The sequence below is a fragment of the Vigna umbellata genome, chromosome 7 (genome assembly GCF_029865625.1).
Source record: "Vigna umbellata cultivar VRB3 chromosome 7, Vumbellata_1.0, whole genome shotgun sequence".
NCBI classification, from domain to species: domain Eukaryota; kingdom Viridiplantae; phylum Streptophyta; class Magnoliopsida; order Fabales; family Fabaceae; genus Vigna; species Vigna umbellata.
In genome coordinates this window covers 23,640,933-23,666,870 of record NC_142171.1, presented here as the reverse complement: position 1 = coordinate 23,666,870, position 25,938 = coordinate 23,640,933, and the positions used below count along the sequence as shown (strand labels likewise).

The 25,938-nt window shown below is 31.0% G+C and overlaps 1 protein-coding gene across 1 annotated transcript; it reads left to right on the top strand.

Moving 5' to 3' along the window:
• The first annotated feature begins 5,508 nt into the window (after positions 1 to 5,508).
• Positions 5,509 to 9,290, top strand: LOC124831037 (universal stress protein PHOS32-like). The gene is made up of 3 exons (XM_088093822.1): positions 5,509 to 6,394; positions 8,253 to 8,300; positions 9,021 to 9,290. The coding sequence occupies exons 1-2, from the start codon at positions 5,719 to 5,721 to the stop codon at positions 8,258 to 8,260; spliced, it is 684 nt and encodes a 227-aa protein (XP_087949948.1). The 5' UTR covers positions 5,509 to 5,718; the 3' UTR covers positions 8,261 to 8,300; positions 9,021 to 9,290.
• The last annotated feature ends 16,648 nt before the right edge of the window (positions 9,291 to 25,938 follow it).

Sequence of the window (25,938 nt, the reverse complement as noted above, 5' to 3'; positions counted from 1 at the left end):
TTTTTACTTGTAAATTTAAACAATAATTAGAATTCATTTTATAAACTTAAAAAACAAATGAATATAATCATTTTAATTAAATACCATCAATTATATTTTTACTGTTAAAAAGTATTATATATTAGTCAAATGATATAAATAACTAAAATATTAGTCTGAAATTTACGAAGTAAATTTAAAAACTAAATTATATCAAAATTTGATACATAAATATCAATTTTATATTCAAATTTAGGAGTTAAAATCATATTTAACTTTTTAATAAATATAAAATCAAAATAAACAGATTATAAGATTAATACCACAAAACACTTTATAAAATAAAAACTGCTTCTTTAATATTGTTACTATTTTTGAAAAAACATTGTTTAAAACATTCGCTGTGTTTATTACTGCAGCGCTTTAAAAAGAAATTTGCGAAAATGTAAAGTAAAAAGCATAGTTAAATTAAAATTTGTTATTAACGAATTATATGAAACATATGTCGGAAAATTATTTTATTTAATAAAACAAGTGGATTGCATAAATTATTGAACAAAAAAATTTCATAAATAGGGCCATTTGGCCCAACCCAATCCTAATATTAATACACTACAAAAGTATATAATTTTAGTAGGGGTTATTTTTAACGTGCGAGGTTTTAACCTCCAGAAAATACAATTCTTCGAGTTACATAAACCTCTGAAAAAAGTTGCGTTGGAATTGGTAGGATTTTTCAAAAACCGCCGAAATTAGCAAGAATTTTTCAAAACCACCGGGATTAGGTTTCTCAAAAACTGTCAAGATTAGTAGGGATTTCTCAAAAACCGTAAGAATTAGTAAGAATTTTTTAAAAAGCACCAGAATTATTCTATTTTCACTGTTCTTTATCATCTTTATTCACGACATCATTTCTATTTCCAAAAACATAACTAATATATCATTGGTCGGAAATAATATTTTATATTCATTTTCATAAAACAAAACTAAATAGTTTATAATAATATAAAAAGTAAACACAATTTTTAATAATAATTTGTGAACGCATAATAAATAAAAAATGAAAAGAGAAACAAATAAGAAGTGATTTTTTTTACTATTTGATTCTCTTTCCATTTAAACAAGGATATTAATTTAAAAACAAATATAAACCACATCTAAAAAAGCAAATATTCTTCTGGCCAAAGTCGTGGCTCCCTGAGAAAATATGAACCAAAAAGTATACCTCAAATACAGGATCAATTGTTGAAATTTGATGACTAATACAATGAATTTTTGTGTTTCAAGTGAACTAAAAGTATACTTAAGGAAATACAAAAATGTGGTACTAATCTAACCAAAGACAATACAAAACTGCATTAAACAGCCCTGTAAATATTAGGCCTCATGAACCTTAATTTTTAGCCGTGTACATGCAGAGGTTTCCAAATCCCATGTGCTCTTTGCGTTCAATCTTTTCGATCATATGTGCAACTCCTACTCCACCTGTCATGTCATGTCACCAAATAAAACCATTTTACATTTGCCTTACAAAACCTGCAAAACAAAACAAAACAAAACCATCTTACACCTACCTAGTAAAACTGCACTCACACAGTGTGAAGGTTAGGATGAAAATTATCACACATGCTCTCCCCAATATGGCAACCACCTTTCTCACCAAATACTGTCCAACAACTGAAGCTACAGTCGCTACACCTACCAAGCACAGTACTACAAGACCATATCCAAACTTTAACATTAAAATCACAAGTTATTGCTTCATTAAGCCCCTCTTGGTCCATTAAATATCTAGTACTAAGCACATGCTCTTTGAATAGGCAAATTACTAGTCATCCAGCACACTGTTCATTCTTTCATGCATACATACCATAAGGAACGGGGAAACGTTTGAGAAGGTAATATTCCACCATAGCCATAGATGCTGAAAATAGCATTGCCAAAATGGATGTAGCACTTGCCACCTCTGTGAAAAATTCTCCAATCAGAACGGTTTCCAAGAAAAATCTACACAGAAAAACTTGATGAGAGAAAGAAGAATGAAAGGTACCTGATTCTTACCAACGAAAAGTATTATTAGCAAAACGGTTAGCATCCACTCAGGAAAAATGACATAGAAGTCAACTCCAATGCTGATTCCAATCATCAACATTGGTTGGAAGAGAAGTGCTAAGTCATAATCAATCATTCCAGGAGGTCGAGGACATTCAATACCAGATGCAGAATCAGATTCAGGGCAAGGAGTACATTTTCTTAGAAGTGGCAAGCCAAATGAAATCAGTGACGTTAAAATGGATACAAGACATGATTTCATTGCCAAGTGGTAATATAAAGAGTAAGCTGGTTGAATAAAGCTCCTACAAATTATTGATACTACATTAACAAAATCGAACAAGATCCAAGTAAAACCCACAGTACAGATGAAGTCCAAAATAAAGGAAAAAATTACTACCTAGTAGACCTCCAATAACTCCAATAATAGCCATTGGAAATAACTCTACAAAGGAATAATCCTCTTGGCCACTAAAAACAAAATCAGTCAAGAAGGGGAAGGAAGAAAACAAATATCTTACTATTCAACTGACAGTGAAAAAGGTGATAGCTTATATCTTGACTCTGATATATCCCATATTATAAATCCACCGGACCCAAAATGTCCACATTTTCCATTAGTAAACAAATTTTTAATTCATTACAAGATGTTTAAGATAAATCAAGTAATGGAGGTTACCTCGATAACAATGTCAATTCCTAGTTCAGTCCAAGGAAGCTTAAGAGGATCCCTGCTTGAAACAACCTTGATGGGCTTACCATCAACAGTGATGGTTTCATTGTCTAGTATCTTCACATCTGCTTTAAATGTTCCCAGCATAGAATCATATTTCAACAGGTGTGAAGCCTGGATCATACGTGAAGCAGAATTAGTGAAACAAAAATATATGTGCCAATAAAACTAGCTAAGCCAAGACAGTTAGATGACTTACATTCTTGACACCACCACTATCGTTGACAACAACAACATCAAGGGGTGAGTCTTTTCGGCCGTGCCAACAACGAAGAAAGTTTCTGCCAATTCGTCCAAAATCATTGATTGCCACCTTCAACTTGGCCACTGTTTCTCCTCTCACAGGAGTGGATCCATTGGTCTGCTTTTAGTTTGCAAATTAGAAGTAGAAACAGACATAAAGAATAATTAAGAAGCCATGTATTATTCATACAATTGTTACATTGTTCTATAGAAAAATATTTTTCATGTCTATATTGTGTATCACATCATATTTTTTTCATTACTAGAAAACCAGTAATACCAGCAATGAATTTCCATACAGTTACACAATCTTGATCAGATACTAATTTAAGACTGTTCCAACGCCATGCTCTTTACAACTTTCCTTCATAAACGGCAAAATTCCTCTCTTTCTCTATCATGCACTACTTTAAAGCTGCTCTATCAATGAGAGCAATCCAATTTTTTATTTACTCTTAAAGGATTCTATATTTTTCTTTTCTATTGTATATTTTATCTTGTTAATGTAGTAAAATTCCATATTTAGAAAGTAACCTTATTATTCTTTTGCAGTGAAGGATATTTCATGATAACGATAATAATCATATAATAATTAATTATTTGGTTCATCCATAAAATATGATTTTTCATTTTTATATATTTATTGTATCTCTTATATATTGTATCTCTTATGTTAAAGAAAAATTACTTCAAAAGGAGCAGAAGATATTTGATTTTTTTCATACCATCTCATTTTTTTATGGTCGAATTATCACTAAGGTCTTGTTCACTTAAAGTGATTTGGGGAGAATAATCGTGGGGATTTAAGAGGATTTAAAGATAATTTTTGTTGTTGTTTATTTGAATGAATTTGGAGGTAAGTGAGAATGAATTTGGAAGTAAAGTTTGTAAGAATTAGTATAGGATTTAATTGACGTGACAGATTAAAAAAATTTACTTTCAAATCTACTCTCATTTACCTCCAAATTCACTAAAATAAACAACAACAAAATTTATCTTCAAATCCTCTAAAATCTCCTCCATTACTCTCTTCAAATCCATTCAAGTGAACAAAACCTAATAGAACATGACATATTATTAAAAGTTCAACTAATGGATAATAAAAATTCATTTATAATTTAAATAACACTAAGTGATGATACATAAATGTTACTAATTAATAGATATAAAATTTATCGATACAAATTTATGAGTAATTATCAACAAATTTTGGTTGTTAATAAAATTTGTTAGTAAAATAGTCTTCTTCTTTCTTGTCTTATATTTTTTTTTTTCATTATTTTCTTCTTCCTCCTCTCCTCAAAGGGTTATCATCATTGTCATGTACTAACGTGACTCTTCTTCTTTTTCTTCTCCTATTTCTCATAATCTTCTTATTCCTTTTCATTCATTTTTCTCCTTACCTCTTTCTTTAACTTGGACAACTATTCACATTGCACTTTTGCATCACTGATGCACTTTTGCATCACTTATGTATTAGAATATATTATGACAAAATTTCTTAAATTAAATTTAAAGTTTATTCACCTTATCAAAATTATGAATTAAATTTTATTTTAACAAAATTTATTATTTATCAAGTCTATTATTTTACATGTTATTAAATTATTAATTAATATTTAATTTAAAATGTATATAAATTAATAAAGCAATATGTTAAAAGTTTCACGTAAATTAAATAGAAGTAAACATCATTATGAATTGTTTTCTTAAAAATAAATTATGTTTAAATTCATTTTTTTATAAAAAAATTATTTTAATTTAAATATGTTTAAAAGTGGTAGAATGGAAGGGATGGTTAGGAGAAAGCGTTTTCTTGAACTGCATGCATTGATTGGACAATGACTTCCTGCTATAAATCCAAATCCAGCGATGCTCAATCAATTAGTAATGGATGTAAAAGAGAAGTCAGATTCAATTAACACATCACAAAACCCAGCTGTTATTAAAATCATTTTGAAATTTAACACACATGCCAACACACCATTCATTATGTTACAAAAATTGACCCTCCCTTTAATGAAATCCCTTTGACACGTCCCTGTTCAAAACTCTTCCCACCCATTTTGGCTTCATTTCTTCTCAACACAAACCTCACTAAGGACAATTACCCTTTTAACTTATCTCAACTATCTATTTTATAAATTAACTGTATACTGGGTGTAAAATCATTTTTTATGCTTTTATCATTTACTATTAAATTGGTTTTTTTTTTATAAAAATAGCTTTCAAACTCTACTATTAAATAAAACATAATTAACCGGATTTAGTGTATAATTAAAAATAAAAAATTATAAGAGAATTTTTTAAAAAAAAAAGTTTGCACATAAAATGACCTCAAGTTGAATGGTTTATTTATAATTGGTGGATATTGAGACATAAATTGGACAGAATTAGAAGGTGAGTTAAGCACAATCTAGTCACCAATTAGATGAGGAAGAAATAGGGACTTTAATCCAAAAAGAAACAATAAAGCGATGTCAAAAGACGAAGGCACCCTTTCACACACTATACTTTCCAGTTTCAAAGAACAGAGTGTGGGTTCTGCTGACGCTTGAAGACAGTGAGGGGAAAAAATAACTGAGAAATTCTAGAAACCTCTCTTCAGAGAGTCCGTGAATAAATCAATTGTTCAAAATCAATTTCACAAAGTTTGATCACTTTTGCATTGACCTTCAACTTTTCTTCTTCTCTCCGGTTATTCGCTCGCAATGAATCCACAATCACCGGACCCTCAGCTTCCGACTTTCTCCCCACGGTTCGCGCTCGTGACCGGTTCGCAGCGGAAAATCGCGATCGCGGTGGATCTGAGCGACGAGAGTGCTTACGCGGTGCGGTGGGCGGTGCAGAACTACCTCCGACCGGGCGACGGGGTGATCCTTCTGCACGTGCGTCCCACGAGCGTCCTGTATGGCGCGGACTGGGGCTCGGTGGATCTGAGTGTGGCGGAGGAGGGCGGCGATGAGGAGTCGCGGCAGAAGCTGGAGGACGACTTCGACAACTTTACGTCGACGAAGGCTAGCGACGTGGCGCAGCCGCTGGTGGAGGCGCAGATACCGTTCAAGATCCACATTGTGAAGGACCACGACATGAAGGAGAGGCTGTGTTTGGAAGTGGAGCGCCTCGGGCTCAGCGCCGTCATCATGGGAAGCCGCGGCTTCGGCGCGTCCAAGCGAGCCGCCAAAGGAAGGCTCGGCAGTGTCAGCGATTACTGCGTGCACCATTGCGTGTGTCCCGTTGTGGTTGTGCGTTACCCCGAGGAGAACGACAACGGTAGTAGCGGCAACGGTAACGGCGGTGATGTTCTGGTTGGGGAACAGGTGGAGCTTCCACCTGTGCCTGAGGAGGAGCATGAGGTGTATCATGATGCTTCCGATGAGCACAGAGGTTTGGTTTCACCCTGTTATAATTTTATTTCACAGTAACCATCATAATTTCGGTATTATGACTTAACATTGCATAGTGTATAGTTGGTTTGACTAATCATCTTACTCGTGTAGCATTGGTAACAGAGAGAATTGAGTATTGGATACTACTTACATATGCATGCTACTTTCTTCAGTCAAGTTTGGTATTTGTCTAAGTTATCGTATTGACTAGAGATTAGTGAACGATGTCAAAAGGAGCTATGATATTATGATTATGATTGAGTGATATTCTTCATAATAACTACTTGTCTGAGGAGAAAATAAGAAGATAAAATTGTGAGTTTCTCGGATAAACTAAGATCAAATTTGTCAATTTTGTAGGAGCATGAAATTTAACTTATCCAACTACACATTTATAAAAGAAGTTCAATTCATTTAGTTTTTTTTTTTTGGCCCTTATAAATACTTGTGGAAAAATTATCAATCCAGGACTCATGTTTAGGTTCTATTTTCCACGGAGCTCCCTGTCAAGGTTTTTTCTTGATACCCACACACACGTTACAAACATGAGAAGCCTGGTCCATTTGTTTAAAAACATGGAAGCGATAACTACTAACTTCTTAAATGTGGGAAACCGTGACCCAATTTTGTAATCAAAACATTGTAACTTCCGTGCTGAAGCAATAAAGGAGGAAATCTGAAACATATATCAGAGAACTGGCTTGCTGGTTGACACTACAGCATAAATAATAGAAAAGTCTTGTATGACATTTAAAACCATTCCTTATCCAAATTTAAAGTAATTTGGGTAATACGAAAATTCAACAACTGTGTGAGTAATCCATATGTAAGGATTTTAACCTAGACCATGAACAGTAGGAACCAAACATGGTTAAAATGACATGTGCAACAACTAAATAGAATCCAAAATTATGTGTAAAGGTTAAAAGGAAATGTTTTACCGAAAGTTTTTGTAACTGTAGGAACTAAATTAGTAATTAAGCCAAGCTGTAAAAGTATATTGTTACTACTGAATCTGTGCTGCAATAACATTGATGATACTTGTGCTTCAAAAGCATGGAAGTATTTGTAATGGGCCAGATTGTTATCATCAACTTTTGAAGTTAAGTTTTGTATGCAGTTAGTTTACTCAAATTTGAATGGTTTGATTCATTGTGTGGAATGTCAATGATGATATTTGACACTAAATATATTTACCTAAGGCTCAATCCAATTCCTATCACTTGTTATGTGTTGCATTTAACCATTTATGTTGAAAACATATCCTTCAGGCTTATAATCCTGCTCACCTATTCTCTTATGTATGAGTACTACAATTCAATTCTTCAAGTTAAATGCTGAAGGTACTAAACCAATCCGAGCATGTTCGGACTGGATTTTACAACTATCCATCATATGCTACCCACTTTTCCCACAATGCTTTGCAATGGGGAGATAACTTCCCAGGACCTCTAGGCCTAGGGAACACTCATAGGCTGGCATACCCTAGTAGAAGGGGCAAATTTCACCAGTACACACTAAGGCTAATGTTGGATTTGAGAGGTTTTAAAGGAAAGAGTTAATAAAGTAATTCCTTGGCAAAAGGAAATAACAAACCAAAATATGGGTATTTATCTTTTCAATATAGCTTGTTTTTGTCAAGGAGGCTACCTAGTCCTTTTTTAGTTCTAGATTACCAAACTTGCTGTTGAAAATATTAAAAAAATTCAATACTTTTTGCTGTTTGGAGACCATCAAATAATGAAATAACCTAAACCTTGTAGGATTTCACCTATTACTTCAGTTGGGAGTATATGATTACTAGTTGATTAGTTTTATTTTCTTATTTAACCTGCTTATTTTTGGTGTATGAACAGATGCATAACGAGAGTATAGAGCAATGTCTATATCCCTACTAACTTCAGGTAATACATGAATGTCATAGCAATTTATCAATTACCATTTTATCCTTATTTAAGTTTGAATACAAGCAGTAATTGATTCCCATTGGATTAAATCCTATATTAAATGAATAGTAACACCTATTGATAACTGTTACTTTCTGTGCACTTTTACTGGGGGTACCTGGACGAGGGAGGTGATTGGGAGTGGTATTCCCAGTTCTTTTTTTCTTTTCTTCTTTCTACATTATCTTCCAAAAAATAAATTAGTTAGGAATATGAAAATCACAACCCCAATGTTATACAAGACTATAAGTTCATTAACTCTGAATCAGGTTTTCTTTACCACCAAAATAGCAATTCAGTCTATAAATTTGACATCATTGGTCCTAACCTAAGAAAAGGCAAATTTAGTTGTTGACTTCAATAATTACCGACAATTTAGTCTTGAATTTGGGAACTATAAGTTATTTTAGTGTTCCATTTTAACAACTATCAGGCATTTCTTTCTTGTTCAATTTAGATTCTAACATTGGGAACCAAATTTGTAATGTTAAAGATAAAATTAACCAATGATGTCAATTTCATACTTTTGTATTGATTTTATTTCACTGACAGCAATAATGTATTTCATTTATGAAAATTTGCACACCATAATAAATGTATTACCTTGTAAGCTGCTTTATTTTTGGCAGCATATTCACTCAAATTAGCAGCCATTGATTTTTTTTTTTCTGCTTTCAGCCAGGCTTGTGTCATATGAAGAAGAATTTATTGAACTTGAAAAGTATCTTCTTTGGTTGAACAAACTATACACTGTAAATTAGATATTTGGTTGGTTAGCATGTGTATGTTATTGTACAAGTTTGTTATTACGTTGCTTCAATACCCATTGGCGCAGGGTTGTGTATGTTATCTTTCTACTATACATTTGATTTGGAGGTTCTTGCATGGAAACCAATGATAGATCTAAGAAACAACAAAAAGTTTAATTTTATTATTGTCTTACTTTTATCCTGGTACTCCAGTTCAATTATGTTGAAGGAAATTGGACACCCCAAACTAAACAATATTTGCATGGATCACGCTGTTTGTGTTTTGATGTTCGACTGTAATTAAAAATTAAAATTAACAGTGTAGAGATCAAGCTGTGAGTGGTTATTTCACCACGTAAAGAAAACGTTAGTTTGGTGAAAGGGGAAATTCTCATGAACCATGAACACAGTTTTGGCCAACTTGATGTGAACAAGCTACTAATTAGGAATCATTTGCTGACATAGTGACTTCTAAATATACCATATCCAAGAACTCTAGAAAAACTCTCTGTTGATTACCTTTAGTTACATGAACCTCTCAAATTATGATTAGGTTCAATGAGGTTTATTTTTCTGAGTGTAAAACAATGATTCGGTTCAATGAGGTACACTCAAGGTTTAGAAGTCTGATGTATTTATTCAGAGGTATGTACTTGGGTCCTGCGGACTTGTCCATGCTTTTAAATAGTGATTCACAACAGGGTTGGATTGTAATCAAATTGTAAAAGCCGAAAACTAGACTTTAGTATTGGACCAAAGCATTCTTCTACCAAATTTACAGTATGAATTGCTGGCAGCTGTGTTGCAAGCCCATTGTTCTTTCCCTTTGGTTTGAAACTCTTGAATCATAATCAGGATGAATACGTGGGTGAGTTTAAGAAAGTGTGAGATTTTGTGTATATTTGTCGACCATTATCAGAAACAGAAATTGGCAGAGGAATAATATTACCATGATTCACTAACTATATTATATAACTAGTTAAGCATCATTGTTTAATGTTAAGTCATTAATTTAGTTTGTATAAAAAAATATCAATTCCTCTTCCTTTTGATTATTTCTATTTTCTGCTTTTCTTCTGCCTTTCTTAATCATGGTTAGTTTCAATAAAGAAGAGACTAAGTTTGACATACCCTAATACTAGTAAGAACATGAAAATCTTATTAGTTTCCCTTTCAATTAAAAAAACAATAGACTTATCAATAACGAACTAGGCAGGTGCAGACTGTTGATCCCTTCTTACAAAAATCTGAACGATGTGTAAGTTCTCTGTCCAAAAAAAGCATCTATTATGTCGTGGTCCCAAGTAATACCAAGACTCTATGATATAAGACACCAGGTTTTGGGTAAAGCATTTTCTCATTTGAATAAAGCAATAAATAATAACCGACCAATTAACTATTTTCTTATGACAAAATTAACTATATATTTTTCAAGAAAAAGGCTCAATCAATCGAAAAGAAATTGAATAATAAAAGAAAGTCTAAATTTAAGAAACTAAAAATATAATTAACTGAAAAAAGAAGAAACTAGAATACAATTATAAATTTAAAAGTTCTATGTTTTCATTCAATTATAAATCAACGCTATTACAATTTCTAATTAGTTTGCAATATAAAAATATGTTCCTTATTATTGCACATAAATTAAGCTCTAAATCAAACAGTACTAACATCTTTTCTTAAATTAAAGATATTTACTAGAGATTTTAAATACTTTGAATAATTTCTATTTTAAACCATGTAAATAACTCTTCAATAAATTATTATTTTTAATTCTATTTAGATACAAAACTTACAGAATATGAAGTTTAGTCTACATCGACACACTTAAGAATAGAGCAAGAAATTAAAAACTATAATCCTAATTAGTTTGACCTTAAACTATTTTTCTCCTTTTATACATTTTTTTTTTCAAATCTTCAATACAAGTAGTATCGGTCTTTTGGTAGAAAAAAATTTACAATTTAGAAATAAAAAATCGTTTGACGCCATTCTTCTAGCTTAATTATAATATATATTTCTGTTTGTTATAACAGGAATGGTTGATAATGGACTAGGAGTAACATATTTTTTTTCCTCGCAGAATAAATTGGGCCGGTCCAATTCATTGTGGTTTCTTAATTGGGCTTCTTATTATATAAATTGCCTTTTACAATAGGAATGACACTAAAGTGGGATGAACAATTACTATTATTATTTTTAAAGTCTAAATTCATGCATATTTATATTTTGGGAGTTGCTCCCTCCACCACCACCAACCACTCCCTGCACCTCCCCATACCTAATTTGCCCTTCTATAAAACGGATGTCAACATCCGTTTCACCTTCAACGGATGTTGACATCCGTTTAATAAATTTTTAAAAAGTATTTTATTTATTGTTTAAATAATAATATATACATTAAATTAATAATAATTATTTTATTAAATAAAATAAAATTAATTTATAAATAATTAAATAATAATTTTTAAAATATTAAATAACATTTATATATTAATTTAAAATATAAAAAATTAAAAAAAAAAAAGGTAACGGATGTCGCCACATCCGGATGTGGCACATCCGTTTTAATATATTTATAACAAATTTTTTAATTATTATTTAAATAATAATACATAAATTAAATTTAATAATAATTATTTTATTAAATAAAATAAAATAAATTTATAAATAATTAATTAATAATTTTTAAATAATTAAATAATATTTATGCATTAATTTAAAATAAAAAAAATTAAAAAAAAAACTAAAAACCAAAAAAAAAATGCAACGGATGTCGCCACATCCGTTAACGGATGTGGCACATCCGTTTTAATATATTTATAACAAATTTTTTAATTATTATTTAAATAATAATACATAAATTAAAATTAATAATAATTATTTTATTAAATAAAATAAAATTAATTTATAAATAATTAAGTAATAATTTTAAAAAAATTAAATAATATTTATATATTAATTTAAAATACAATAAATTAAAAAAAAAAAACTCAACGGATGTGGCACATCCGTTGAAGAATTTTTTCTTCAACGGATGTTGACATCCGTTGAAGAAAAGAGGTGGTGGTGTAGAATATTTTAAAATATAAAGGATAGTTTTGGAATTTTAGAAAAATGTGGTGGTACAGGGAGCAAAGTGGGATGGTGTACGGAGCAACACCCTTATATTTTTATCTGATTATGGTATATCTGTGCTGTTTCTTTACTATTTAAATTATCATTCAAATAACTTTTTATAACAAAATAAAAATCACAACAAACAAAAGATGTTATTATTTATGATTCAATTTTATAATGAGAAACATTTAAAATTCTATATTGTTGAATCCTTGAAATTAATAGTCAACTATTTTTATATGATGAAAAAAATAATCAATAAGTACATATGTTAAAAAGGTATAGAAACCATTAAATGTGTGACCAAATGCAATACTTCATTTAAAGAAAACTAAAAGAAAAAAATATATAATAAAAATTGTAACAAGTGAAAAAACATTTTAAATATTAAGATATAGTTTGTAAATATTAAATAAATCCAACAACAATGAAATAATAGAAAATTATATAAGAAAAAGAAAGAAATAAACATCTTTAAATAAAATAAGTTTTTATTATTATTTAATAAATTATGAGTCTTTTACTAATTAAATTTTTTTATATATAAGAAGTTGAATAAAATAATACGATTGAAACGAATATACGGTTGGTATAAAAAATTAAATATTATTAAATTATCTATCTAAGTCGAAATAAATATAAATAATACTTACAAAGATAGATTATTTATGGTTTAAACCCGGTCCTCATATTTGTATAAAAATCTCAGTTGAGTCCTCATACTTGAAATTGTCTCAATTGGATCATAATAGTTGTAAAATTGAGCCAATTTTACCTTATTCGTTAAGTTATCCTAAACATCGTTAAAGTCTGCTGATGTGGTGATACTAATATGTGTGATCTTATTACGTGGAAATAAATTTTAAATAATGATGGGGAATTTGATAACCCTTGTTGTCACATCATCATCATCTCCACAAAAATCCTAATTTCATAACCCTTGCCACTGTGACGCAAGGGTGCCGCCACCATCACCGTCATTGCCTCAGGAAACAGCCGCCATCAACCGCGCAAGACTTCACGCCACCACCCAATTTTCTCCACTGCAACAGACCATCACCGGAACGCCAACAACGCCTCCATGGCCGCTACGATTTGCAAATATCCATGAACGCATCCATAATCTTTGCGAGCCAAATCGCAAGCCTCTTCCATGGTATTCTCCTGAATCGTGCAGCCCCATGTTCACGGCCAGTCACCATTTTCGCAACTCGAAGCCACCAGAAACCAACCCAGAATCGTGCTCTCCCCACCATCAACACAAACCTATAATCAGAAAAACCCCAATTGCAAGTCGCCGCTACCATGCACCGCTATCACTGTGTTCGTCTCCTTTATCTCCACTATCGCACAAACCTACACAGCAAAACCCAATAGCGTGTTCCCTAATTCTCTTGCGAACCCTGCGCAATCATCTCATCACCACCGCAGCACCACGACCACCAAGCCTCCACCTTCGTATCGCAATATCGATAGAAAATTCCTTGCAAAATTTGTTCATCAAGCTTTTCTAATTTACACCATAAGTTTGATTCACCTGTATCATTTGTGAAATAGCAAAAAGAGAAGAACAACCATGAATCTCCACGCGCGCGGTAGGGGAGAAGAGGCGAAACCCTATTCTTGCATGCGGTGCAACAAAATGTCATAATTTTTTAATTTAAATAAAAATTTCACCTAATTAAACAATGCATATCAGCATAAACACGTCATCAGTTTCACACCGGGGACAACTTAACGGATAGGGTAAAATTAGTTCAATTTTACAAATATTATGAACCAATTGAGACCTTTCAAACATGAGAACTCAACTGAGATTCTCATACAAACACGAGGATCATCCGTGAGTTTAAACCATTATTTATCAATTAAATAAATTTTTAAAAATAATTTATTCATCTCATCAAACACACATTAAAAATTGAAAAAAAGGATTATAGAATATTTTTGTAAAACATAATTGTCTCTCCAATTTTTTTTTGTTTCGGTTCTGTTTAGTTTTTGAAATTACTATAATCTAGAACAAAATGTCTTCTTTTTGTTTTAAAATGAATACAATTTTGTTTAGTTTTAAATTTAAATTGATTGATGTTTTTCCTTAAAAAGATATTAATTTATGTATATATTTTTATTTAAATAAAATAGTGCATTTACAATACGAACAAACAAAGACTGTCTTTATTGACAACACTATCCAATAAAAAGAATAAAAGAAATTATTATTTTTAATTTAAGTCGATAGATATATCAGTTTTCAATGAAATATTAATTGTTTATTGTCTACAAATAAATTACATCAGTATTCATATTTACAATAGCTAAAAATAATACATTAAGAAAAGGAGTGACAATATTTTAAAAAGGTAATATCTTTATTTTTATTCTTAATTTATATAAAGAAATCATAAAAGACAAATATTGGTAGTACTATGGTCAGCAATTTGTATTTTGAGATGTTAAGTGAGGATTACTTGAAATATCCAAAATGAGGTTACCAACAAAAAATTATTTATTTTGTTTAGGTAGGTTGAGATCTCTAAGTTAAAGCATTCAAAGTTGTTCGTCTCATTTTTCAGGTTATATTGTTCTCTCTTCTCCTTATCTTAGCCTCGGGGAAGGGTATCTGCAGAAGACACTCCATGCTTAAGTTTGTGATTTTGCATAATAATCTTACAATAAACATTAGTAATTATAGTTAAATTTCCTGTCTTTTTTGTTACACAAATATTTATAAATTATTATAATGAGCTTATTATTAAGTTTGACTCATTAATCATCAATAAATGACATTATTTCTATTAATTGTCAATAAATGATTATTATTCTCATTAACTACTTATTAGTAGTTATTATTGCTCAGATTAATTGTCATTATTGATTATTCCATATCGGTGGGTCATTTCCTTGTTGGAGGGTCGACCGCTTGATCTTTGGTTGAGTCACACAGTACACAAGCCCCCCAAGCCCAAGCAAGCTCTTCATTGGAAGAGGTGCGTAAGGATTATTGTGAGCTTAAGAGAGGTCGCTCACGTTGGAGTTCACTTTGGAATGTTCCTCACTGATCAGTGAACTCTAAGAGTTACGGAAGTGTTTCCTAGATCGGAAAGACATCATGAGAGTTATGGAAGGAATTCTCATCGAACGACAAAGTCTAAGAGCTATGTAAACGTTTTCTAAGTCAGAAAGACTTAAGTGATAGCTGCAGAAGCATTCCTCACCTAACATCTTATCTAGTGACTATCTTCCAAATTATTACCCATCTTATCTTTAGTGTTATAAAATAGTAAAAAGTCAGCTTAATAAATATTTTAGGTAACCTTACTAAATGATAATTTATATATAGAGACAGTTAATAAACACGAGATAGGTTGGATTATCCACTTCCCAAACTCTATCAATCCTCAAATTTTCATGTGTGTAGGACCTCTCCTTTTGAATTCATAGGTCAACTGCATAAGCTACGTCCACAAATCCGTTCAAATCTCTAACTTTTCTGGTAATATTTTTTAAAAAGTATTATTACATAATTTTAATGAATAAAATAAGTATTAAATTATTTTAGATTAATATAAAATTCTGTATATATTTATGTAAAGGAACTTTAAATCCCACTGTACAATATAGTTTGATCAAAAGATATGGAATGATATAAATTAATCTTTAATAAAAGTTATACGAATTCTTGGATGAGAAAAAAATGTTGGTCTAATCATAAATAATTATCTTGGAACAAGTTGTATATCGTTCTTATACAAACATGTAACCGTTGACAATACCAATTTTCTCGGGTCTCAAACCTAACTGGGATATAGATGTCATTACTCTAGTAATGATTTTTTGAAACACTATTTTGTTACCTGCAAGCATTTTTTTTACCATAAAACTTAATTATAAAGGCAAAAAATTAAATATGTTTTACTTCTTGAATTATTATATAAAATTGAATTTTATTTGTCTTAAAATTTAAGTTAATTTTATAATCAAATTGTTTCGATTCTAAATTAACCAATGATATTGTTTAATCAATCACTATATTGTAATAAAATATTTCGTTATTAATTCACTATAAGTATTATTGTTCCGATACCAATAAAATAGAAGTATTTAAATTACATTAATTTCAACTTCTAATTGATGTAAAACTATTGAGTATTAATACGAAATTATTAACTGTATTAGGAGTACAAATTATATTAAAAATTTACTAATATAACAAGTGACTTTGACTGTTGACTCACCTCTCTCACGTAAAATTCCTTTATCTGTTGTACTGATTCTTCATCATCCACCTTCGATGCTCACTGTTTGAAGTACGTTCTTCATAAATATGTGCTAATACTTTTAAATCATCGTACTGATTAAATTTATTACGATATGATTATTCAATTAAAAAAATTTGTTTTAATTATATTATTATAATAATTGTGGTGTACGTTATGAACTAATTACGTACATCACACACGAGTTATAAAATTAGTCGTTTGGAAATTAAATTTGAAATCATACACTAGTGAATAGTAAGTTTAATAATTCACTATTCTCCAAATTTCCCAGGCCTTTATCAGATTATTGGATCCATGAAAAGCAAGTTTGAACATGCGTTTGGACCTATTAGAATAAAATTCTGACTTTTCAATGCATCATAGCAGAACGAACATTGGAATTGTTCCTAAAAAGATTAACGATATTTAAGTAACTGTCTTTCCAAAAATGCACTAAACTCCTTTATTCCTGACCATGCATTCAATATTTCAGTTTTACTTGGGAATAAAAAAACCTTAAAAATCCAACGGTAGAAATAATGAAACGGTAACAATCCTCCAACAACTAATCATCACGAGGGCATTGACGTGGTCGTGGTTGAATTGAAGGTTTCTAAAAGAAGGAAACAAAGTAACTGTAGAGAGAGTGTGGTACAAATTCAAACAGTTGACGTTGGTAAAAATTCTGTCGTCGTTTTCGTGCCACGTGGTAACCGGTGAGCGGAAGTTGGGAAATTGCAAGGCATGGATCGAAGGAGGGAAAACAAAGTATAAGAGAGAGAGAAGATGAGGATCGATGGTCAATGACGTGAGTGGATAGTGGCGAAGGAAATCAAAGAAAATCGAGTAGAAAGAAAGCGCAAAAGCAGCACCACACAACCCAAAACACTTCACACAACCAACAATTCTCCACCACAAGATGCATAACTCTGCCACTACCCACACACACACACATATAATATAACATATCTATCTAGATATCAGTACTATTTTATTATTATTCTTGTATAATTTTTGTTCCTTCTAGACAAGAGTAATTCTTTTATCATTTTCCCATTTGTGGCTGCGGCTGACTTGATTACATCGCCCAAAATAAAATCACCAATTTAAGACCCATAAGTTATGTTTGATTAGACTAGGTTGCTTCCTCTTTAGTCCTATGCCTGCTTCTAAATTCGAACGGTTGGTTGATTTTCTGTCCGAACCTCCCTCAGCCACAACCTCTCCTGAGGCTATTAAAATACCCTTTTCTAGCTTCCTACAACTTTTTCCTCTGTTACCACTGTTAACATATTATTATTATTATTATATTTTTCCTTTTTTATTATTATTTAGTTACGAGATTTTTGTATCTGGTTTCAATAAAGGTGAATTCCATGTAAAAAGCAGCTTTACCCCACTTGATGTGATTGCCGGCCTCGCCAGCCAACCATGATTTGTTCTACACAGCATCGAGGATCATTCGTGTTCGTGTTCATGCTCATGCAAAGCGATTCAATTATAATAATTAATTAATGTTTATTGCTTTTTTACAATGATGGTAGTGGTGATCCGGCCAACTAATCTCGGGCGGATTAGACTAACTCCCAGATATCTGGCCACACATTTAATAAAAAAAAATGAAAATATCTTCCTTAAAATAGTGTATCCATTGTTAGAGCATATCAAAATGTGGCTATGCGTAGGCATTGCAGTTACGACGTTGACCATGTACGACTATCGGTTGGTGAGGGTAGATATTAAGTACATCAAATGGTGTCTCGTGCACATCTTACATCTATGTAGCAGACTAAATTACCAACACAGGTTCAGTTTGTGGAAAAGATTCGCGTCATTGCATATTTTAAAAGGGACCCCGATATTCCAACAACAGATTTTTAACACTCTTTTAACAACGCCACGTGTCGTCACCTCATTGGTTCGTTTTAAATTTTTTTTTTTTAAAAATCTATGACCGTAACCCTTATTTTGAGTGAAAATCCTAAAATACCCCTACTGAGCCAATAGCAAGCTGCCACGTGCACGTTGTCAAAACTGTGTTAAAAAAGTGTTGTTGGAATAACATTTTCCTTTTAAAAGGTTAGTTGCAATTATTGAAAAACACAGCTGCAACTGAAAAACGTGAGACATGAAGCATGGCTTGTAATTTGGAACTGAGAGATTCTTATAAATTTATTCCTGAATTGACGTGCTTGTTGATTGGTCGTAACGCATTAGCAGAACTTTTACATTTCTTCCTCTCGTTGCATTTTCTCACACGCTTTTATTTTTATTTTTCTCTGTTCAAAACAAATCTCACTGCACTCCTCTTCGACTAACTCAGACTATACCTCCTCGTTCATAGCATAGTTTTGTGACCAACTTTATTTTAACGTATATAATCTATTAATACATAATATAATTAATCTGACCATAACAAAAATACATTACAAGAAATATTATAAAAAAAAAAAACTAACTAAATAATTTCGCCTTCGCTGATATGGTTAAAATTCTTTGTTCTTGTATACAAGGGCAAAGGTATACGATTATATTCTTTTAATTCAATTTATCAAAACCTTTCTTTACCTGGTTTTCTTATTGGCGGTTCGTCTAAACCGTTTGATTATCTATCAAAGACATTTTTACATTCAAATTATTGTTCAATTAAGATAAAATTCATTAAATACGATAGATTTAAAAATATTAAATGTTTTATCTCTACATCAATTTTATAGGTTTCTTAATAGGTTTTTTATTTTAATAACACTCCATTACCTTTTAATATTGTTTATCATGATAATTTCATACTTAATTGTCTCACTTCTCTTCCCTTCTAACATGTTTTCTTAAATCTCTCAACTCTTATACTTGCATGAATTTTGCCACCTTCTGCCTTAATTTTTTTATATTTACAACTAACTACATGCATAAGTTGTCAACAAAAGACTCAGCGAAATGACCATGTGATACACGACCACTTCAAAACTCATATTCTTAATATAGAGAGTCACCTTCCCATATCGGTCCATAAAGATCCACAAGGATTCTCCTTCTTCCTGGCTATTATCGAACAACACTATGGACGTCATCAGGTGTTGGAGGCTTGTAGCGAACTAAGCTCTAAACTTTGCTCTAAGCTTAGCAAAATAATCAACGGAGTTTGCGGGCAGAAGGGTGAATCACCCCAGTGCTAATAGTTCATTCGAATTTGTCGTTCCATCATACTTATTGAACGTAGGCATCTTCCAGAACTCAAGTGATGATGCATCCACTATTCCTACCATTAACGGGTAACGGGTGTACTTCGATCATGTCTATTGTGGTTGTGATGGATAAGTTATGGTTTCTACTAGCCTCTTCCCTTTCTCCTTAGACCGTTTGTTTAGGTTTCGCACATGTTTGTTTAGGTGACCTCGATTGGTTTGGAGTTGATGGGGTTGGGCCCCTATTATTCATATGTTTTCTTATCAATGTGTCTTCATCTCCTAGAGCCTACAACTCTTTGCATTCTTCTTCATGTTTTTTCTTCATTTCTTCCATATCCATGCTTATTCTCCATATCATCTCCATAAGATCCAAGAGTTGTTCTTCAGATGCTTCCTCTAAAACTACCTTGCTCGACATGTTTCTGGTGGTTACCATATTGGATTTGCTTCCTCGACCCCACGGTGGCACCCGAGCCTACCTAAGTTTGCAACAAACTCAAAGCTTGCCTAAATCGACGACACAAAGTTTGCTTAGATAAGTGGCATCAAATCCTGCCTAATTCAATAATTCAAAGCGCTTAAGACAACATCCATGGTCAAAGACGACTACTCATAGCTTGGTTAAACGGTCAATTCATCTATAAAGTCAAAGACAACCACCCACAACTTAGTTAAGAACAAATTAAGTTAATAGATACCTCAACATGATCAAAGACGACCACATACGGTTGAGCCAAACGACCAATCCACCTACAAACGTAAAGTCGACTATGACTCGACCAGGGCCAGTTACATTCGCAATAAACATTCCTCATATGCTAATCAAACTTCTGAGGTTGGGGGCCTTATGTACATACTTGCTCAACAAATATGCTAAGTGATGTTGTCCAACAAGGTCCATTCAACTTTACTAGCATAAAGTGGTTGAAAGATATTCTGAGATATATTTATTGCTGCAAATTTTCATATATTAACTATGTGACCAAATCTTAGTAGTTTGATTACGTCATGTTATTCTTCAATACCATATATTTACAAATTATCTAGTATATCAAGTAAGTTATCACATTATTGTTATTATTTCACTAATTATCATATATATCATAAGTTGTTATATTTGTTTATATTACTTCATATTCTCTTGATATTATCAATTTTTACAACAAATCTCATAGGTCCTAAGAACTCTATAAATACACATGATATTTCACCAGAAAATACATACATTCTTATACTCATTTCTCTATTATCTTATATTCTTAAACTCTATCAGGAACTTAAGTATAAGAAAGTCTTTTATAGGTAGATCTTTTTTCTTTGAACAATTACCTTATTTTTGTGATTGTTAGCAATTTAAAATCTTTAGTTTGAGTTTGAATTGAATTTTCGTATTAGTCACAAAATAATGGGTGAAACAGTAAGCAATAAAATGAAAAAAGTGTTTTACTTTTAAATTGTATATTTAGATTATAAGTGAAAAAAGTGTTTTACTTTTAAATTGTATATTTAGATTATAAGAGTGAACGAAATAATTATAATTTGTTAATCTCTATAGACTAGTATGTTCAAATTTAAATATTAAAAAAACATAAGTGAATAAAATAAACCAATTTAAAACTTACCAATTACAATTAGTTTGATTCACATCTAAAGTAACACATAAAGTATATAATCTATTTCAAAACTAATTCAATAAAACCTACAAGTACCTTCTAATAAACTCGTCACAAATAACGTTTTTCACAAATAAAATAATTCAATAGTTTTTTTTCTTTCATAAACGACAAATATGATATATATAGAGATTTACTAGAGACATTAGTACATTATAGATGAGTTTTTTCCCCAAATATTTAATACAATTGCAAATTCAGAACACACACTCAAATAGCAAGTTAAACTGAAATAACTTCAAACCAATGAATCTAAGTGTTTTGGTTGTTCTTACTTTTTTTTCTCAATGCCAACAATGTGTCGTGTCGTCTTTCTAATCATACCCGGTTGAAAGTTAGCTTCATGTTTTTGTTCTAAAAGAATAAATAAAACTTATGTATCATAATATAAGTTTACATTGAGCATGAAGTTACGTCAACCGGATCCAATTTCCTATTTTATTTTAAAACATTGACATTTTTATATAATTATGTATTAATAATACAGCTTCTTAATTTAATTGATAATAATTTATTTATATGATTTATTTTAAAATATATTATAAATTATAATTTGGTTATTATTGTGTACTCCTTAAATAAGTTTTAAATTTTAAAGTTAAACTTTCAATTCTCCAATCTTTATAGGAGAAAAAATAATTCATAACATTTCTTATCTATATATTAAAATAATTGAGAATATTTTACTAAAAAAGCTAATGCTATAGAGGATTTGAAGAAGTTTTATAAAAAAAATATATTTTATTTAGAAATTGAAAGAATATTATTTATTTTTTAATTTTTTATTGACAAATAATATAAATATATATATTTAGAGACACTTTAGGGTGTCTCAACCTATATACAAAAGATCATGATTTTATATTGGATAAATCAAATTCATCATAATACTGTGTATAACAAAAAGTTTAAAAGAAAAGAGAGGTCCTTACACATTTAATATGCAAATAAATTAAAAGTAACTTCTTAAGTAATTTTGCTTGTTTGTAGTTATTAGATTCAATCCCACTAGTCCAATGCTAGATTTAAATTCATTTATAGGTTATGTTGAGAGCTTCCTGTTGAGCAAATAAACATATGTGTAACATTTTGTTTTCTGACATTATTACTCATAATTAAAACAAGAAAGTTAGAACACTGCACCTTAGTAAAGACTTTTCCTATAAGATTATCTGCATAAAACCAATGAGACCTCTTGACTGAGCAATCTGAGTGGGTTAGAACACATGTTTCCTCCACATCATATTTTGATTAGAGAATTCTATTCCTATGTTACTAATTTGATGCACTCAATAGGGCATATATTCCAATCATTATAAGAGAAATAGACATTTAAGAAATATTTAATTGTGTCAAAGTAAATATTTCCTCTGCATCCACTTTCCCTTATTTAAATGCAATCATATTCTTATGGTTCCATATGTTCTAAATTATTGACACCCATAAGTCCTTCCATATTTTATTTCCTTTTTTGTTTGAAGGCAATAAAGAAAATTGTTGGAAATGCATATATTTAGTTAATTATGTTTATACCACCCATTTATTACAAAAGTTCTAAACCATGTTTGTAAGTTTACACATTAAGAATAAATGAGGTATATTTTCCAACTTCAACCCCCATAAAACACATGATGTTTATAAAAACTGTAATCCTCTCCTCAAGTTTTATTTTGTTTCTATTTTATTCAATGTTGATGATGGAGCTACCTTTATCCTTCAAAAATATGTTAAACATATCAAAATTTTCCTAACAATTGGAGTTCTAAATTTCAAGTATGTTGATTTGACTCTGAATTTGTGTTCCTCATATTTTCATACCCAAAGGTTCTCTCCTTCTTTCTGTATTTGTATTTGATTTAACATTTGTTTTATATCCTCTAATTTAGACAATTCTTACTCAAACCAATCTCTTCTCAATTTCACTATCCATATCCAACCATTGTTAGTCCATTCACCAAACACCCTTATTATTTTTTCCTTAATAATTGAGTTTCCATATAATCTTAGGAATCTTATATATAGAGGTAATGATCTTATTCATGTATCTTCCCAAAATTTAATCATAGATCCTGAATCTACGTTTTACTCTAAGTTCTGGTCAAATCATTTTCCTTCCTCTTATTCACCACATACATCACATAAGTTTTTCCACCACCTTGATGTGTAACATTTTTTATTATGTTCTCTTAGACCTCTCTATAGGACCCATATTTTGATTCTAAAATATCCTTCCACAATCCATGTTACTACGTGCCTAATCCCAACTTCTATTTGACTGCACTAGTATAATAAAGGGAAACGACATCGGTTATTTTTGCTTATATGCAGTAGTTCCACAACCAAGACATATACAAGCGAAACAAAAAGGTGTGTGTTTTTGCCTCAGTTCAAATCCAAGAGGCAGTAGAGGGGTTTTTTTATTTTTTTGTGTTTTTTTTTTGTTTTCATCATTCACCAGGTCAGTTGTTAGCCCTTGGCCGCAATCCATCAATGCCCACTGCTCTATCTCACACCATCATCATCAAAGATTCCCAACTGCGAAGAACAAAGAACGAGGACGACGCGCTCCCACCACCACCTGCAGAGAATTAATCAAACACCACCACTCCTGCAGAGCATCAATCAAACATAAAAAACCCAATCGAAATCAGAAAAAGGGGAGGGAAGTAAGTTTCCTCCTTCATTGCGAATCAGAACAGAGAGAAGAAGAAGAACAAGAATGGCCACCGCACTCTTGCACCCTTGCCACGTCTTCGTCGCATCTCCATCACGCCTTCGTTGCGCTATTGATGATCCCTCCGCTGTTCTTCATCGGAACAGAGAAGAGAAAGGAAGTTTGCCTCTTGCCAACATGAAAGTAAATGGGAGAACAGAGAGGAGTGGCACAACTTCTGTCTGAAAATGTCTCTGTTTGCAAAATTTAACCCTAAACACATGTTATTACTGCAGTTATTTTTCTAACCGAGGCAATAAGGGTCTACGGCCTCGGTTCTATAAAGAATCGATGCCTAAGCCCTCTAAAAAGAATTCAACTATTTTATGCCTCTGTTCTTTAAACAACTGAGGTAATAGACCTTTGCGATATTTACAAAAATGTCACCGCGCCAGTTTTAGGCATCAGTTCTTTTTGAACCGAGACATATACGTCTGTGATAATTATAAAAATGTCAGCGCATCAGTTTTAGACATCGGTTCCTTTTGAACCGAGACATATATGTTTGCAATAATTACAAAAATGTCACCACGCCATTTTTTGTTTCGGTTACAACTAAATCTATATTAAATGCGCGAGTTAAAATCCTTGTTTTTTACTAGTGCTAACATAGCTTTGTTAAACAAATGAATATATTTGAATCCAATTCCTCCTTCATTGTTTGGTTTACGTATGTTTTTCCATCTTACACAAGCAATCTTTCTACCCTCATATCCCTAACCCTAGAGAAATTTTTTATGAAGGATTTTAATAATCTTACGGACATCTATTGAAGCTTTATGAAAAAAATAATAAAAAGACATTGTTGTGATGACTGATTTTATTAAACAAATTCATCCTACAAATGGTAAATATATGCTTTTCCAATTGGACAATTTGTTTTTAATTTTTGTAATCACTAATTACCAAAAAAATTGTTTTGTTAGGTTACCTCGTATAATCATATCCAGATATTTGAATGTTACTTGTATTATATTGAAATTTAAAACCTGTGAGTACCTTACTAAAACATTTTTATCTATCCAAAGCTCTAATTTTGCTTTTATAAAAAATAATTTTAAATCTTAAAATCATCTCAAAACACTTAAATAAACTTTTAACAATAAAAGAACACCTAAATGTACTTTTTAACGATGAAGACATTCTGATTTTTATTTTTTTCCTATATTTATGCCCATATACAATTTTTCTTTAACTGCCTAGTTTACCATAGACCTTGTCTCACTATTAATAACAAAATGTTATTAACCAATGAAGTTAGTTTTTTCACCTCCCCAGTCTTAATTATATTAAATTCAAATTTGAATAAATACAATTATTGAATTGAGATACATATAAATGTGCTAGTACATTCAACTCATCTAGATTCATTTGCACCAAAAGAATGTCGCAATGTAAAAAAAAAAATGTGTCCCACGAAGTCTCTTAGTCAGTGGCTTAATAAATTAATTTACAAGTCAAAATAATATATTAAAGAATTAACAGCTACAACAATTTCGGTCTAATTTTTACTTTTAAGGTGCGAAGGTGCAGCCTTATTCATCTCTTACGTGTCATAATTCAATGGTTCATGCACACATTATCTAATTAATTGACTTCGGAACCAAAAGAACCACCTCAAAGATAAATGCATCCTCATAATAAACAAACAAAGAAATAAAAGATGAATGCATAGTTATATAGTCTTCTTGTTCTTTATGAAAAGAATCCCATTATTTTTAAACAATTCATTTACTTTTTCATTCTAACACGTTAAATACTTTATGCCTCTAACATTTTAGATGCTTGCTTATACTTAATATGAATGTTAAATAATCTAAGAAAGAAACAATTGCTTACATAATCAACTTTCTTAAATTTTAAACAATTCGAATTACATGTGGCAATATTG